The following is an 18,935-nucleotide window of genomic DNA, read 5'->3' on the forward strand; positions in this document are numbered from 1 at the left end:
CGTATTATAAATCTGTATAAACTTGTTTTCCCTTCCTCTACTTTCCAGAGACTCGTGTTATGATGTTGGTGGATTTCTTTTGGGGTGTTTTGGGAGTCGACTCGCTAACCATTGATTATGTTTGCAGCAAACATGGGTCTGTTTCAGTGCCAAACCGGACTGGTCCTGCTCCAGCGCTCACCTCCTCCTTTGTTCTGGTCACCTTCTCTATTTGTGCCTTATTTCTGTGTGTGGTCATGTTTGGTATGGATCGATGGACACTACCGTGGTCTGGCGTGGACAGGATGCAGTATTAAACAAAACAAAACAAAAGTCATGTTTTTGATATATTGCTCCGAATTGTATTAGTGCTGGATGAAAGAACTGGTGGAGGGACCACGTGCTCTGCTTCTGCGACTTCTTCGAGGGGGAATCGAACGGTCATTCAGTTTTCTTTCCAAGAACCTGTTAGAATAGCCGACACACCTTTCTTCTACAGTAACGCAAGCTACAAAGTTCCTGTATTTTATGTTCTCTGAAATAAGCCTAAATAATTTATATTTGTGACAACAAAAACCACTCGTCATGGGAAACATGCTGTACATATGTTCAAACATATGTAATAAAAAACTTTGTTACATAAACGGTTTGTTTCCTGAGCTGCTTTGTACTCTATTCCCAAGTGTTTCTACAGCGGGTGTGGAGCTCTTCCACCAGGGGGCGGTCACGCCTTGCAAACTGCACCCAGAGCAATGGAAAGGTTCAAAAAGGGAAAGACGACGAGAGACGAACAAGACATTTTGTTTTTAATTCAATAAATAATTTACATAATCAACAGCTGCCCACGTGGCACCACTTCTGCTCTACATACAGTTTGATCTTTTACGACTTTTACGTCCCACTTGGCTGTGTTTTCATGATGAACTCTTTTTTTTTTTTTTTTAACATCACACAGATGAAAGAAAACAAAACTTAAAGTGCTTTTACCTCAAAAACATGAACACCTCAAAGGTTGCTTCTACTTATTACATTCCCTTTTTTAATTTTTTGACTGCATTTATGCTTTTTAGATTTGGGTGATGGAGTTTCTTCACAGAACTATACAACAGGTCGGGTGAGCGACGCTCGTAAAGTTGCATTTTCTTTTTCTGTTTTTTTTTTTTGCGGTGTTCATGTTTTTGCAAAATCCCTTTTAATATCAAAAGGTTCACATTCACCAAAACATTGTTCATACACAAAAACTAGTAAAAAAGAAGTTCAACACAACTGGCGAAACACGAACTGAACTCAACCAATTCACAATATATATATATATATATATATATATATATATATATATATATATATATATATATATACACACACACACACACACACGGTCACACTAACACATGTAGAACCATATACTTATAAAGTCACAATATGAATTACATCTATTAACACAAGATTAAACATTACAATCATTTTGTTTTACTGCTTTGTGTTTTGTTTTTTCCCCCCCGTCAAACTGCACTAATACGTATTCCCATAGCAGTAGTAAGCTCTGCCAAGTACTTCAGTGTAAAAATGTTTACGATAAAACTCCTGCACGAAATGTAACGGTATCAAGATTCAGGACGACGAGAAGGACGACGACGACGACGACGCGACGGCCGAGGGGCCGAGTTCAACTTGAAACTGCCTTTTCATCCTGACAACAAACGCAACAAGGAGAGGCGTTCGGCGGCTACCGCATCCCAGGTCCCTGCGGCGCCGCACCGCTCACCAATTAAATACCATTTTCCGCAGAGACGACAAACGCACAATTGAGAGCGACGGAAGGCGGTGGAGGCTCGGGGGGTCGTCCTTCAGCGGAGATCGGGTGTTCTCTCCGCACGGCTCCAGCGCCCGCCCGTCAGGGTTCTACCAGCTCTCATCCGGGTTCCTCCTTCGCTCGCTTGCTACAGTCGACCCAAGGGAATCTCACGTCCCCCAAACGTCGCCGCCACAACGAGACTAAAGTGAGACGTCGGCCCCCGCCCACCGCTCTTTTTTTTGGCCCCTTGAGTCCATTTCTCAGCGGCCACGGGGCCACAGGGCCCGTTCGAAGCCCGCGCTGCATCCAAACGTCTGTGACGCGGAAAGGTTTGTTCATTTCAGAAACGACAAAAAGGACACGAAGGACACAAGCAACCGACATGGCAACACGCACGCACGCACACACACACACACACACACACACTCACTCACACACACACACACACACACACACACACACACACTGAACTCTTAATGACTAAAGCAGGCGACTGGAGACGCTGCTCTGGAATCGTTTGTTCTACAAAAGATTTGTGCTTTCCCCAGACGGAGGAAACCCGTCCAAGGTGGAGGAGGAGGAGGAGGAGCTGCTGCTGCTGGTGGTGCTGGTGTGTCGTCATGGGTTTAACAAAGACCCCTCTCGGGTTCTCCTGGAGCTCTACGTATATGAGCTACAGCCTCCTCCTCCTTCTCCTCCTCCTCCTCCTCCCGCCTCAGGAGACCTCCACCTCGTCCTGCTGAGAAGCTGAAGGTTTTCCTCCTGGAGATCCAGGGCTTTGGGGTGAGCTGGGTCCTCGCTCCCCCATCGCTCCATCCATCAAAGATCAGATGATGACGATGATGACGATGATGGTGATGATTGGTTGGAGCAAGGAGGGCTCAAGGGTCAGTCACGACATCACAAAGAAGAGTCGTGGAGTCGCGGCTGTGGAGTCGCGGTGGTGGTGGAGGCTGGACCGACGCCCTCCTCGCTCTGCTCCGGCTCTGTCACCTGACCTACAATACAGTGACGGTACTTTTTGGACACCCTCTCGCGGAAAAAGAACAGGAAGACACGTCCAGGGAGGAGCTACAGGTGGGAAGAGGAACACTGGATCCACGGCAGGGCGGCCAGGAGGAGGAGGAGGAGGAGGAGGACAGGTGGTGAGGGCGTGGCCGCCGGCGCCGCGCTCCCCGTGAAGACGTCGCGCTCGAAGATGTGGAACCTGTCGCTGTTGGAGTGGAGCATCTTCACGTCCTCGAAGGCGTAGAACGCCGCCATGGTGAAGTTGATGTCCCCGGAGGAGAGAAGGTCGAAGACACAGGACTGGAAGTACAGGTCCTCCACCGGGAGGCGCTCCTTGCACTTGGCCTTGGCGGACTGGTAGGTAAAGCCGTGGGCCTGGGTCCCGCCCCGGGCCCGGCCCCTCCCGGGAGCCTCGGCCGCCCGGGCCCTGATCGTCCTGAAGTCGATGCGCTGGTTGGCGGGGCAGCCGTGGAGGCACAGGTACAGGTCCTGGTTGTCGTCCTCCTCCTCCACCGAGTTCACCACCTCCTCGGGCATCCGCACGGCGAAGGTGAGGTAGCGGCCCACCTGCCGCACCACGATGGTGGTGCCGATGTAGCGGGCCTGGATCTCCACGTGCTGCCCGGTGACCCGCTCCACCACGCGCAGCGTGTTGGCGCCGTGCCGCTCGCCGCCGTTCTTCGACCCGTCCGCAAAGGCCGCGGGCAGCTCGTCTGTCTCGGCGTGGTATGTCTTCTGGTCCACACACTCCTGGAAGTTCTTAAAGATGATGGTCAGCTTTGGAAGGAGAGAAAGGAGAAATGAGCGGCAGGCGGCAAAACAGGCCGGTGCAGAGGGGGCTGAGCCCGAGCGCCTGCCCCTCATGTGCACGGCGCCCTTTTTACCAGGGTTCTTTGTTTGGTTTTTAGCCTGAATGGGCACAGAGATGTGCTTGGGATCAGCTGTGTGTGTGTGTACAGTGTGTGTATGTGTGTATATATATATATATATATATATAGGAACTGGAACAGCATTACATGCTAAAGGCGTGTTTTTAATCGCTGTATATATATATATATATATATATTGATTAAATATATATATATGTATATACACACACACACACACACACAGACACACACACACACACACACACACACACAGCGATTAAAGACACGCCTCTAGCATGCAATCCTGTTCCTGCCGAAATCTTGAGGCTTCAGAGCTTCCAACATTGTCCGCATGCAGGTGCCTGCCTCGTCTTTCTGTCAAATACACAGGAATCTCATCCAGAGGAATCTGGGTATCATTTGCTAACTTTGGGTAAAATAGAACCACGTGAGCCAAAATAACAGCCCTGTTCAAGCGGGCGCGACCGTGCGGACGACGACAACTCATCACATGACATTGAAGGCGTTTTCGGACCAAAGAGTTCTGGGGGCTACCAGAGGGGAACCAGGAAGTGGGGAGCTCCGGTCTGGACCAACCACCGTGGACGTACGTCACGGAAGGTTCCTCTCGTGCCGGTTACAGTCAGCGCCCTGGAGCGGCAGCTAAAAGAGTCCCTCGAGAACGGGGTTCTAAGAACTACCAACGTTCCTAGTTCCTGCAGCGTGGACACACGCACACAAAAAAAAAGGAGGGCTCCTCCAAAGGGTTTTAGAACTAGGAAAAAGTTCCTGCGATGCGGTAAAACAGGGTTGGTCATGGATCAGTACGTTTTGTCACAGTCACAACTAAACCTTCTGTAGGAAAAAGCAGCACCACGAGAGAAGGGGGGGAATAAAGGGGGACTAGATCCTCGGGAGGTGGACAGGTCAGAAAAGGAGACTTCTGACAGCCCTGAGGCCATTTTGGAGACTCCACTGTAAAGGATTCCTCCAAAAAGGTGGTTTCTCAGAGGGCGTCCATAGTGAAGTTAAGTTACATCCTGTTATAGTGGAACAAAAAAAAATCCCAAACCTGGTTAAAATGCTTCCCCTGCACCCAAACGTGATCAAATCATTTATTTTCAATATTTATATTTAAACTTGCTGAAAAAAAATTCACTCGGGAATCAAACCGTCACGTCGGCAAACGCAACGCTCTCGTCCAGAGGCTTAACTCCTGGAGCCACCGAGTCCCAACGGCTGCAGCCGCCCCCTCCCATCGCAGGAACCTCCGACCGCGGTGGCTCGGGTGGAGAACCCGGGACGTGAACCCGTGACGGCAGCGCTGACGGTTGACATCAGAAGCAGTCACACCGCAGCTTCCTGCTGAGTCCAACTGCTCTGAGATGATCTTCACTGGTTGCTCTTGACATGAGGGTTATTATTAAAGATAAGGTGTCCATCTGCAGGCTGACGCTGCTCATCTGGATCACAGCACTCAGTAACCTCCACACTCCAATCAGGAACACTCCAACAACAACAAGTTTGGATGTGTGTGTGAAGTGTGGATTCAATGCCAGGGTCCAGTCCTCGCTGATACCAGACTCTTACGTCATCACTGCGATGGTTCACGTTGCGGTTCACACGTTTGGCTCGTTTTCCCCAAGTAATTCAGACATTAAATCAAAAGCCACCACATCCACTTTGTATGTGGGTTTCTACATTTCAACAGGTTCTGCCGGAAATGGCGTGCACGGGCGTGGCCGGCAACGTTAAAACCAGTCATCAACAGATCAACAGCCTCGCGAACGTCTGACGTCCGGCGATCGGTGAACACCATTGATTGTCCCGTTTGGGAAGAAGAAGAAGAAGAAGAAGAAGAAGAAGAAGAAGAAGAAGAAGACCTCCTCTTCCCGCAGATGACCGATGCACTGGACGCCTCCAAGGCTGCGGCGGCGTCTTTACTTACGAACCAGAGAGGGGGGGTCTTTGTGCTGTTGCATTTAGAACAAGTTTGCGCTATCTGCCCCCGCCGCCGCCGCCACCATCCCACCCCAGTGTCGCGTTTCAGCTGCAGCTCCACGCGGGGGGAGGCCAAGGTAAACGCCCTCAAAAAACACCAATCTCAGCCATGTTAAATCAGGCCTCAGTTTGCAGACACAAAGACCGTCCATTCATCGCGCTGGAAAACCTGCATGTGAACCCCGAACCGTGCTCCAGGGAGTGGCGTCCCGCCAGAATGGGGGGAAATTCTCTGTGGCTAATTAAAAAAAAAAAGGAGGAAAAAAAAAAAAGGGACCGGTCACTTCTGCAGGAGTTTGGTTTCACCTGGACGCAGACGAGAGGTTTTTTTTGTGGAGCCGATAACATGACGCTCCAAGGCCTCCTGTGCATGCACGATAAGGAAAGAGCATTTTACCACACTGATTCCAAGTAAAAAACAAACAAACAAACAAAAAAAAAAAAAAACGGAAACCAAACCAGAGTCGGTGACTCGAACTGAGCAGTACGTCGTCTAGGATGCTGGCTTTTGGGGTCACCGCAACATGTTTGTATTCCGAGGGCCATGTTCACCTTCTCACGCTTAGCAGCTAATCTGTTTCTTTCTCCTTCAGACACATCTTCCGGGAAGATAAATGCGCCTCCGAAAAAACGAAATGAGCTCAGCAGACGCGTCTTGGGCACGTCCGCCGGTTTCACATCTTCCTCTGAAGGGGTTTCTGTTTGATCTCCATTTAATCGCCGCTACCACCTCCTGCACATATCCATTTCTGAATTTGACCATTGTGTTGGTGCGGTTCCAGCGCCGAGAAGCCCCGAGAGTGAAGGTGTTCCTGCCTTTAAAGCCTCGTCTGGCGGCCGCGCTGGGAGCCACATACCGGCGCAGGACTCTGCTAAGTCCCGTCTATTTCCAGCGGCGGCTTTGTTTGCTCAGGTGTCATTAGCTGCAGAACTTTTCCTTCTTTTGTCCCAGATCGGGATCTTACAAAGTCGTTGAATTTGCTTCAAAGAACGGCAATATCAAAATACCATTACTTTAATGGCGCTTTAATGTCTTCAATGCCAAATAAAGCTTCATTAAGCGCTTGATTATAGAAAATTACAGCCTGCGCTCTCCAATGTGTAATTAAGCACAAAGTCCTTTTATATTTCTGTTTCGGGGCTTTGCAGAGGAACAGGACCGGGGGGGGGGGGGGTGGATGGATTGGAAGTGAACTCTACCCTTGGACTACAAATACTTCTGAAAGTTTCACCGGAGACAGTTTAAAAAAACAGAGACATTCAAGGCTCCCAGTGTAGCATACAATAAAACAAAACATTCTAAATTATAAACGCCGCAGGGCCGAAACACTTTGCTGGAACAACACTGTTAAATTGACTTTCTAAGATAATGATATGGAATCCACCGTAGAAAGTAGGCCACACATCAGTCCACAGTGAAAACATTTGACGTAATACCGCTGTAATAGCACCGGCATATCATTAATAAAAAGCTTATCAAGATCTATGAGATGGAACCCAGTAAATTCCCACGGCTATTCTTATATTAGGATAACATAATTAGCTTTAATGCAATTGTGAAATCAAGAGTCAAACTGATTTTAATGAGAAGGTGGAGCAGATACCTCACGGGGCGCTGACGGAGGGGAACGATAGGTTGAAAAATGGCAGGAAGTGCAGTGAACTGTCGGCGTGAGGTGAGGGGACAGGGCGGTGGGACAACAGCTCGTTACAAAGCTGCATTTACACACAGTGTTCGGGGCGAAACTATGACACGTTGAGGCCCTTGGGGTCGTTTTGGCGTTTTTTTTTTTTGTAATGAATCTGTTATTCAGTTATTTTTTTTCTCTTCTGTTGTTTTGTTATGTTATATCCTCTGTCTTCTTTGATTCATTTATTTTATTCAATATTTTATGCCCACTGTGTCTGGTTTTCATTTTCTTCAATTGTGTTGCTTTTGTGTTACTCGTGGCGCCCGTAAACATAATAGTATGTTTTAAAATGTGCGATATAAATAAAGATTTACTGACTTAACTACTTGTCCAACTATTATCTTGTCTCTTGTCAAGAGCGTATTTTGCTAGTTGTTCTTTTCTTTATTGAGCTTTGTATGTGTTTGTCTTCAAATTAAATAAAGAATTAATCACAAATCATGAAAAAGTCCCCATGCACATGAAGCCCACGTCGCCCCTCACCTTGCTGGTGGCAGTGGCCAGCGACCCCGGCACCACCGGCGTGTTGGTCACCTGCACCGACAGGTACTTGTTGTGGATGAGCGGCCAGGCGCCCTCCACCCTGCACGTCTGGAACTCGTCCCCGAAGGTGCGCAGGTGCGGGTCCCCGAAGAACCCGCAGTGGGTGTAGTTGGGGGGCGTGGCGGCGTTGCGGGGGAGGCTGCGCTCATAGTGGCACACCTCGGGGCCGTCGGAGCGCTCCTGGCTGTCGGGCGGGACGGGCGGGGGCTGGCGGGGCTGGAGGTTGGGGTTGGGGGGCGGAGGCGGCGCGCGGACGCGGGGCGGCGGCGGCGTGGGGCCGTCCTTGGAGCAGTTGTGCTGGCTCATCAGGTCCTCGATGCCGTGCTGCGCCGAGTGGTAGGTCAGGTCGCCGCGGCAGGTGCGCGCCGTCTGCCGCACGCAGCCGTTGTACGCACGCAGCGCCGCGCAGAACTCCGCCTCCAGCGCCGAGCTCGACGTGGACGCCCAGAACTGAGAGTTGCACTTCAGGATCTTACACTGCAGACTCGCTGCGGAGGAGGGGGGACAGTTTAAGGACTCATCTACCAAAGACTGGATGATATTTAAGATCAGACACTGATTTTCCTACTCTGATTGACTATTTCCAAGGTCAATGGGGGAAGCTTTGTGTGTATGTGTAATCGATCAGTTGTAAATAAAGAATGAAATAAAAAATCATAAATTTCCTCGTTCCTTGTCCCTGAAAAGTTTCGTGTTCCAGCTTAACACGGATACTTTTATCTGGTAGAATAGGACGTTTTAATACTGCATTGGAGAAGGCCTAAACAGGAACAAAAGGAAACCATCAACATGTACCATGACCACCGTTCCACCCCTTGGGTTTGCTCAACCAGAGTGCCGGCGTGCTGGACAGTACACTGTGTAGTGGACAATACACACTTGGCAGGAAACCATAAAGGCACATGGAAAGTGACGCTTTTCAAAAATGCCAGGAAGAGCTTCCTCCACGCGAGCAGAACCTGGAGGTTGTGCCGCCGCGGCCACGAGGAGAGCCACGCATTCACCGACGTGCTGAGAGAGGGAGAGTCACGAGGGAAACAAGAAGGTGCTTCTCGGGAAGAGGGAACGTTATCCTTGTTGTATTTGGTCGACGGAAGGGGATAAAAGATCATCAGACGCGAAAAGAACGCCGCAGACCTGCTCCCGCCACTGACTGGATCCGCGCGGGAATGCCTCTCTCAGTCTGCATCGACGGATTTTTAAATTTGTTTTTGTTCTAGCGTCAAGGCAAACACGGGAAATCGAAGAATGTGACAGACCGAGTGACGGACAGAAAAGTACATGCCAAGGTGTGCACGAGAGGGCGGGACGGGTTTGTGTTTGGATTGAGAGAACAGACGGAGGGCGTGGAGGAGGCGCCGTTTCCTCATCTGCTTTAAAACTGATACGGGGTCATTTGTTTATTCTAAAGCACAAGAAATGCTTTTTTTCTTTCTTCCTCGAACATCTCGCCTGGCAAAAACAAACGCCGCAGAGTTTGTCATTCTCAGGAGCGGGACCCGCCGCGTTCTCCCATCTCTGTTTCAGCTTGAAGACGTGGGTTAGATATGTTTACTTTTGTCATTAGAGTTCAACCCTTGCCTTTCAAAGTAAAAGTTGCTGCACTTTAGTACGTTTTCCAAATAGACGACGAGAAAATATAATCACCTTTTAGCAACACCCCCACTGCATTACAAAATAATACACTAAATAGATAGATAAATAGAATATATCAGGATTTGTATTTATAACCTGTACATCAAAAGCAAGTCGAAGCAAAAAATAAGAATAAGAAGAAAGATAAATCAGGGACTGGATCTGTTAGAAGGCTGATTCAGGATCCCTCGTCTGTGATTTACCAGGCGCTCAGCCCCGTTAAATGACTACACTTGATTTTATCCATAAATTATCAATCAGGAGTATTGATGAGCACCCATCCGCGTCGTAAAAACAACGATTGGAAAGGCGCTGCGGCCTCTGTCACACGGGCGCGTCTCGGTCGTGAAGACCCTTCGGTAACGTCCGAAGATGAGCCTCGACTTTCCGCGGACGCGTCCCCGTGGAGCCTCCACCCGCGGGACTCGCGCCGGCTCGGCGCCGCTCTCCGGCTGTATCGAGCCGGTGTTTCCGAACCCACATCCCCGCCTGTCGAGGGGGGGGGACGCGTCCTCGTCCATCTGCGCATCTCCAGCCGGTGACACATCGCTGCGTCGCTGCGGTTTGACGCCCGCACACTTCAGAGACAAACAGCGCGGGGACGCTTCCGTTTTCACACTTGACTCAAAAAGAAAACAGACGTCCGGGCCAAACGGCGTTAAAATGGAAATACATCAATAATAATAATAATAATAATGATAATAATAATAATTCAAACAGCATACTGACTGCGCTACAGCTCCTATTACAACTTGTTTGGGAAACTTAAAAGCGGCGCCCCGTGCATCCATCCAAAGTTTGGTGCGGTCTTACTGACGTGACCATTTGGGTCCATTAAGCAAAACACGACAAAACAAAACAAAACAAGACAAAACAAAACAAAACAAGACAAAACAAAAAGGGATGCGCTGTTGATATACATGTGTTGAATATTCGGGTGTTCTCTCTCTCTCTCTCTCTCTCCCTCTTTGGGAACTTACCGGTTGGAAGCAGCGAGAGGATGGCGGCGATAACGTTGCACACTTGAAGCGCAGATAGCCCCGCTCCATGCCCCATTACCATCCATGCAGCCCGGGCCGTGGCGGCGTCGCTCCTCGCCCTGCTTCGGAGCACCGTGCGGAAGGGTACATAAACACAGGGGGGTGGTTCGCGACAAGTGCGCGGCGCAGGGATCTGGACCGGGCTCCGCGCCCCTCCTCGCGTGGGCCTCGCTGCGGTTTGGGGCTCGGACAAAACGTCCTTTTTTCCCCCGGTGGCGCGGTTCTAACTTCTGTCCCGGGTCCGGTCCCGGGCAGGGTTGGGGTAAAGGGGGGGGGGTCGATCCTGGCCCCTTTTTGGGTTTTTTTTTGTTTCCACCAGATTTATTTTTTTTTTTTTTTTGTGGAGGGAGTGTCAAGTAGGTGCCGTTGAGCCAATCAGGGGCGCCCGCTCTGCCCTTAACCCCGCCCCCTTCACAGCTTCAAATTACACCTTCTCGGGTGTAACGCAAACGGGGGTCCGCGGCCCCCTCGGGGTTCCCCGAAGGCGTTGCATGGGGGTCCTCAGCAGTGCTCCTGTTTGTTGGGGGTTTTTTTTGTTGTTTGTTGTTTGTTGTACTTGTTTTTTTCCACAGCAAAAATAGACACACACCTTCAACAATGAAGAAATTTAAAAAAATGAACGAGTGAATGAACGGATTAACGAATGAACGAACTAATGGACGAATGAATGAATCGACTAATTAATTAATTAATTTTGTTGTTGTTGTTGTTGTTGTTGTATTTGTTGTTCTTGTCAGCAAGATTCAACCCTGCTTCACACTGAAACAAACGACAAGAATAAACCGGAAGTTCTTTAATCCCTGCGGAGAGTCCTTGTCCGGGACGCGTTCAAATTCTACAAACTAATGCGACAAGTTTCGTTTTTTATTGGAACTGGGCTTTGAACTAAGAAAACAATTCACGCACATAAAATAATGACGCTCTCAACGTTAACCTCGGATGTCATATTCACTATCGATAGCGGCCACTAGGGGAAGGATCCCGCTGTCGGATAGGATTACGCATTCGATGTGAGGTGGGCTTTAAGATTAAAGTAATATGTCTGTAGCATCATTTTGCAATCCACACAACAGTTATCGGGATTTACAGGCACAGCATCGATATGTTGGGAACCCCTGGGAGTCTCCAATAATCCACACGGTGGTTTCTAATGCCAGAATAGTTTGAGTTGCCAAGATTTTCCTAGAACTTCGCTTTAGAAAACCTTTTAACTCGAAAGACAGCCGGCCTACGCATTTCTAATACGAGCATGAGCAGCAAATATCAACAACAATGAAATGTGAGTGTTTGACGGCTGCAAAAATGATCCCAGCATTTCCAAAATAGCCTATCTGGGTGTAAATGGTCTCAATGGACTCAAAACTGGAGTAGGGCGACTAACCGTGCATTACACTGAAATGGAATTGAACTAGTGCCAGGCTGTGTCAAGTTGCATTTTTTTGAGTTAAAGGACTGAAAAATTAAACATTCATGTCGATTGGGGTATCGATTCTAACCGAACACTTTTACAGTATGTGTGTCAAAATAAATCTCAGAGGAAAGGCCGCAATGATTTAACTGGATGAGTGGTAGAAACTATATATTGGCCATTGACGACATGATGCTTGGAAAGACCTTTGGTTATGTTATTTAGCACGTCTAAAGTTAAAATGACATCTGAGTTCTGATAGGACATCAGCACATACACTAGCAATAAGAATTTGTAGATGTTGAGATTCGACGTCTCCCACTCCCCCTTTCAGCCGTTGCTCCAATCATATCTCAGTGGGATTGTGTGTACGTCATTGGTCGTCTGATAAGATAATAGGCTTATACTTCCACTGTGTTATAATCTCCATTCATGTCATGTAACGTAAACCACTATGATTTAAAAAAAAATGACTTTGATTTTCAGAGACATCTCTAATATGTAAGTATTTGACTCTAATGGCCTTGTCAGAATGTCATTTTAATGTAAAAATAATGTGTTTACAGCCTGTTATAAGCACTATATCTCACAGTGAAATTATTACACTTAATTATAAGTATTGTCGTGCAACAAAAAGAGAATGAGAATGAAATTGCAAAGAAAAAATGGCTTTGTCCATCTCACTTGGGGATCTAGATCTAGATCAGAAACACATGAGGAAACGGACCCATCTGACGAGATTTATACTGTTGGATATAATTTAGCCCAAGTCTCCACGCCTGTCCTATAGTCAGGAAGATAACAGTGAAACTATGATAAGTTGATAAATATGATAAATTGACATTTCTAGGTTAATCGTTTTGCTGAGGACCCCCTGGAAGCTGAAGAGCGACCCCTGGTGGGTCCGCGCACCCCAGGTTGAGAACCGCTGGTGTAGGCCTACCCCTTGTCAGACCAGACGGCTGTTTTGGGGTATGACCGTTTTCACCACAGCAGACAGATTATGGCATTTTTGCTTGACATAATGTGAAAGACGAATTTCGCACAACTTCATTAAACGCTGCAAAAAAACAACAACAAAAAAACCCAGACATCTGTCGGGGGTTGATGTTCTCTTCCAACAGATGGCGCTTTGTTATGATCTCTAATGCAAAATAAAAATGAAAATGTGGTTCTGACACACGGGCACATGGCTTTGCAGACATTTAGGAGGAGTGAAGCTGCCATTTGGAAAGGACAAGTGTGCGAACCCTAATTGAGGCAGCCCTGCGATGAGGCTGATCCGTGTGGCAGATGCACAGCACCGTGCTGCCACTCAGCACCAGGAGGCTTCCAAACATGGGTCGTCAGCCCCAGCGCGTTCTGATGTGGAGCTTAAACATGGTCCATACGGGATTTCACTTAATGTCACGATCTGAATCAGGATTACAACGGGGAGGATTTGGTGCGTTGTCAATCAGGCAATTAGTATGGTAAAAAAAAATAAAAAATAAAAATAAGCTCCACAAAATAGAGGAAAAAGGAAATCGAAATATATGAAATTATAAAGAACATCCAAAACGCGACTCTACGCACAGGACAAATCAAATTGAAAGGGCTGTGACAGTGCGGCTGAGTGGCAGCATGGTGTATAACTATAAGTATTTATGGGATGTGTCTGTACGGGATGAATAAATATTATAATGTAGGACTTCACATCCCATCTATATTTAAACGTATATGTTCACATGATCCATTATTATCATTTTGCAGAGAGAACTAAGTCACACATCAATCAGCTTTCACACAATGTACTTCAGTTATGCATCAGATTGGCACCAATAGTCAAATACTAATAATAATTATAATAATAATACTTATAATTAAGATGATCCGTCTTGGTGAGAACTTTAACAGTTGAATCAGGACCATTTTGGCCGCAGTCAAACTGAAAGCCATGCAGCAAAAGGTTTTTTTGTTGTTGTTTGTTTGTTATTTTTTGGCATGCATGAGTTATATATATATATATATATATATTGGCATGCATGAGTTATTATAATGCATGTTTTTTTTAAATGCATTTTAAAATACACCAACCGTTGGGACTGCATGGGCTCCTGGCGACTTGCGCGCGTCCTGCGGGAAGCACTCCTCAGATCTCCCCAAAAAACACTCGGACTAGTGACATGGTGCTTCTCCCTTTTGGCATTTGCACGGAAGAAGCGGCTCCGCACACGAAGGCTCTGCAATGACAGAGACTTGGGGTCTGCCCTGGACTCCCGCGGCTAGAAAAGCCTCTCTGCCATTTAATATTTCCCTCAACCAGTCCACTACTTCCCCCGAATCCGCAGAGGAGGAGAAGGTGGAAACATTTTGTGTGTGCGTGTGTGTGTGCGCGCGTGTGTGTGTGTGTGTGCGCGCTCGCGTGCGTGCGTGCGTGCGTGCGTGTGTGTGTTTTGTTTTCTTTCTTTGCTCAAAACCCAGAGATGAGCGGTGTGAAGCTGCTGCTGCTGCTGCTGCTGCTGCTGCTGCTGCTGCGGCTGCGGCTGCTGCTGCTGCTCCGGGTCCTGGTGTTGGGAATGTGCAGCGGCTCGTTGGGAAAGTGTGAAGGAGACAATGATGCTGATTGGCTCTGCAGGACGCAGCCGAGGGATCCCCCAAAACCCCCCTGACACCCGTTGGCTTCCGGCGAGCTCCGTGCGGACAAAAGGGGGAAAACACGCACAAGTTTGGGTTTGTCCCACTTCACCAAATGCAAATGAAATGGAGGAGGTTCAGGTCAAACACACCATGCCTGCAAGTTCAGGATCAGCGTTTTACATTTTTATTTAATTGTTGTTGTTGTTTTTTTTTAATTGAACTGTCAGGAGTTTTAGGATTGTTCAGGTCAATGAAACCGATTTAATCTTAATTATGTGTGTAAATACGGTAAAAATAAAAAATAAAAAATAAAAAAATAATAATATATGTATATATATATATATAGTGATGGCATAGAATTCAGTATTACAGTATTAATTACATAAAATGTTGCATTACAGTAATAAGAGCAGCCCTGATATTAGAAATAATGATAAGGATAATAGTACTCATGGTAATGCAACTAATAGTAGTAGTAATAGTAGTAGTAGTAGTAGTAGTAGTAGTAGTAAGTATTTGTAGTAGAACTAGTAGCAAAAAAAAAAAAAGGTCATACCTATTAGGGTTGGGGGGTGGGGGGGGCAGGACTCTGCACCTGTGTTTTACTACAAACCACAGACCTGGCTTCACTGCTCAGATAATGCTTTGAATCTCAAGAGTAAAGATTCCAAAAATCTTCCACAGAATCCACTAACTACAGTAGATAACACACTATGTGTGTAGTTCCCAACAGGGCTATAATGGGGACAAAGACATATATAACATATATAATATATATATATTTTTGGGACAAATAACTCAATATTGATGGTTTGACAATATTTGGGGGATGCCTATGAATGCTTTGTGATATTTACACATGCACAATGTTGGAGATAGGCTCATTGATACTGTGGATATTATGACCAACAAGTTAGGTGTTGGTGGGAACAGCTAGAACAGCCCATAAATTTCAGAACCTTCAACCACCCCAGGCCAACACCCTCACACAGAGCTGCCTTTCACAAACCGCCCTTGAGCAGCAGCACTTCCTCTTCTTCTGTGCATGGATTTCACTGAGCCCCATGAAAGGCCTCCACCCGCGGTGTGAGGAGAATGGTCTGGAGAGGAGCCGGACGCTGCTCCGTCCCCATCACAGCTGCCCCGCTTTGCTCCAGCTCCAAGATGAATTAACACGCTCAGAAAGCAGCAGCTCCATGGCTCCCAAACTCAAATCCAAACGCACTGCAACCAGCCACAGCTCTGTCACCGCTGCTGCCAGTTCATCCCCAGCACTGTGCAGGAACACATGCAATGACACATCTTTGCAGTTTTCAGTTTCAATTACAATTTCAAATACATTCTAGTTGACCAGGTGGATAGATAGATAGATAGATAGAAAGACAGACAGACAGAAGATGGATAGATAGATAGATAGATAGATAGATAGACAGACAGACAGACAGACAGATAGAAAGATATAAACTGTAGATCGATAGCTAGACAGACAGACAGACAGACAGACAGACAGATAGATATATATTGTAGATCGAGAGATAGACAGACAGACAGACAGACAGACAGATAGATATATACTGTAGATCGATAGATAGATAGATAGATAGATAGATAGATAGATAGATAGATAGATAGATAGATAGATAGATAGATAGATAGATAGATAGATAGATAGATAGATAGACAGACAGACAGACAGACAGACAGACAGATAGATGTGTGTTCATATGGGTGTGTTCAGAAATAATTCTCGAACATCCACGTACACGTCATGAGCAAGGACCTATCTCTTCCAATTCTAATGTCACATGTACATCAATTACTGTTATAAGATACAATTACATTAGTTAAGATGCAAAAAGACAAGATATGATACCATAACATAAGATAAGATACAATGACATAGAAAACGATACAAAAAGATAAGATATAATACAATAACATAACATAACATACAATAACCTAGGATAAGATACCACAACATAACATAAGATCAGATACACTGTAAGATAGAATAAGATAAGATCAGATAAGATACAATAACATAAGATAAGATACTGTATAATAACATAACATAATACACAATAACATGAGAAAAGGTAAGATACAGAAACATAAGATATGATAAGATAAGATGTGTTTTTTTCTATATATTTTATATTGTTTATAGTGCTTACCTTGATATGCTCTCTATTTTCTGCTGTCCCCATTTTGTTGCTGGAACAATGTACGTTTCCCCGATGTGGGACTAATAAAGGTTTATTTTATCTTAATAAGATATGATTAGATACAGTAAAATACAGTAACATAAGATATGATAAGATAAGATACAATAACATGAGAAAGATATAACAATATAAGATAAGATAAGCTATGATAAGATAAGATAAGATAAGATAAGATAAGATAAGATAGCACTTTGGAAAATTTGGGCATTGCTGCAGCTCAGTGACGTACTACACTATAAGTACTAAAATTAAGTGCTATAAATACTATACTACTACTACTATACTACTATACTCCCCGCCGTACTACTTTGGATTCCACTGTGAACCCATTATGTGTATTGCAGTTTTTTGGAACATATGAACAAAACATACTCGTCTCATCAACATTGATTGTTTAATGAAAAATATTATCGAGGTGGAGCAGAGTTAGTTCTAACTCACAGTTATTCCAATGGACATTTTATCAATTTTAACAAGAGCTGAATAGAATGCCTCCACAGAGACGAGTATGTAGTCGCGCTTCTTGTAGAATATGATCCCCATCCGTGTGGAGTACGGCTGTGGTCCAGTATTACCTCGGTAATAAGGTGCGAGCGAGGCATCAACGCCGCTGCTGATGCCCTGAGCCGCGGTGGAGAAAGGAATCTCTCCTGCAAACAGCCATTAGCGCACCACCACGTGGACGTGCGAGGCTCATTTTGTCTCATCCAGGGTCACGGAGCCACAAAAAAACATTATCGCTGAATGCATTTTGCTTCTTTTATTCAGAACAGGAGAAAAGGTGGACGCTTGCACAAAGGAGCCATCTGCGATCTGGCAAAGATTATGCACGCTGTTTAATTCCAGACGTGGACCAGAGAATATATAGACGGCGGGAATAATTAGCTTTAGCCGCTGCCGAACATGATCCGAGTGAACGACACCGCATGTCAAACTGAATCACCAAATTAATGAACACAGACTTATTCCACACCATGGATGGTAACCAACATCATGTGTCCGACGGGCAAGAAGACTGACTGACAGACAGAAAACAGCCCAAAAAGACTCATTTTTTTCAGTGAAATTACCAGCTTTTTGTCTCTCCAATAGTGAGGGCAGAATTAAGTCTGTTTTTTCAAAAATGCTAATTGACATGACCTTTCGCGTCATTAAATCCCCTGTCGTGTTGCAGATTTGGAAAACACCATTATTGGAATCATGAGATGAAGGACACTGACAATGGACGATAACAGCAAGAGGTGACGGTCACAATAATGTTGTGATGGATTAAAGGAATACTTGTGTGCAAGATGAGTTAAACTAAACTGGACTATTGTGACTGTGGGAATGAACATGGACCACATGCCATCATAAGTCTGCCGACCGAGGTAATATCCAAGCCAAAAAGCAACGCACGCCTTTTTCTCTTCTAATTTCTTGTCCTCTTCATTTGTATTTGTTTTATATCTTACCATGTATTTTTATTTTTATTTTATTTAATTCTGTTTCATTTCGTTTTATTTTCTACGCCACCTCTGTCTAGTTTTAATCTTTCTTCAGCTGTGCTTACTTCATGCCACCTGCAGCACATCTGTAAAGCCCTCTGTAACTGTATGTTTTAAAACCTGCTGTACAAATACAAATGTACCCACTTACTTGCTTCTGTGAAAAGTATTAAATGACCACACTACTGTATTTATAATAGTCTATTCATTGCGTGATCATTGTGTGTGTTGTTGTTGTATTTTAATATGACTTTTAACAACTTTTCAAGAGAAAATAAAAGACTGAAAAAAACACACCATCTAGATGTGGATCCACAAGCTCAGTCACGTTGAGTTTATTTTGCTCAGCCGCTGCGCTCAGCCGCAGTGTTCTCAGAGCTTTTCACGTAGAAATCAATGGCATCCCCCAATTTACATGCAAAAACAGCAATATGGCGTTTTCCCGTGGTAAAATAAGCAACCGTCCCAAATTCTTTGCCTGAATTATCGTCGTGAAGTGTTCCCAGCGCCCTGTAGGGTGGTGCTGTGTGCACAGCTGCGGCGCTCCGTCCGGCCCTTCCTTTTGTAGCTCCGTCACTCACAATGCACGCGGAAAAAACCCCCCAAAAAAAAACTCAAGTTATTGCAGCTGCGAG

At 45.9% G+C, this 18,935-nt stretch overlaps 1 protein-coding gene across 2 annotated transcripts; it reads right to left on the reverse strand.

The window, feature by feature from the left end:
- Positions 1–1,253: 1,253 nt before the first annotated feature.
- On the reverse strand, positions 1,254–14,214 carry rgma (repulsive guidance molecule BMP co-receptor a). 2 transcript variants are annotated; one of them, XM_080002077.1, is made up of 4 exons: positions 14,046–14,214; positions 10,502–10,620; positions 7,827–8,374; positions 1,254–3,559 (listed from the first exon to the last, which is right to left on the reverse strand). In XM_080002077.1, exons 1-4 carry the CDS (start codon positions 14,057–14,059, stop codon positions 2,846–2,848), a joined length of 1,395 nt encoding a protein of 464 aa, XP_079858203.1. In that variant the 5' UTR covers positions 14,060–14,214; the 3' UTR covers positions 1,254–2,845. The 2 variants fall into 2 exon arrangements, with proteins under 2 accessions (XP_079858203.1, XP_079858202.1); XM_080002076.1 differs by having other exon boundaries at positions 10,502–10,623.
- Positions 14,215–18,935: the final 4,721 nt, after the last annotated feature.

The sequence above is a fragment of the Zeus faber genome (assembly GCF_960531495.2).
Source record: "Zeus faber genome assembly, chromosome: 6".
Lineage (NCBI taxonomy): Eukaryota > Metazoa > Chordata > Actinopteri > Zeiformes > Zeidae > Zeus > Zeus faber.

Coding starts and splice junctions, on each gene's coding strand:
- rgma (XM_080002076.1), bottom strand. Junction 8,375..10,501: donor CCTCTCGCTGCTTCCAACCG/GTAAGTTCCCAA, acceptor CCTCCTCCGCAG/CGAGTCTGCAGTGTAAGATC. Junction 3,560..7,826: donor TGGCCACTGCCACCAGCAAG/GTGAGGGGCGAC, acceptor CTCCTTCCAAAG/CTGACCATCATCTTTAAGAA.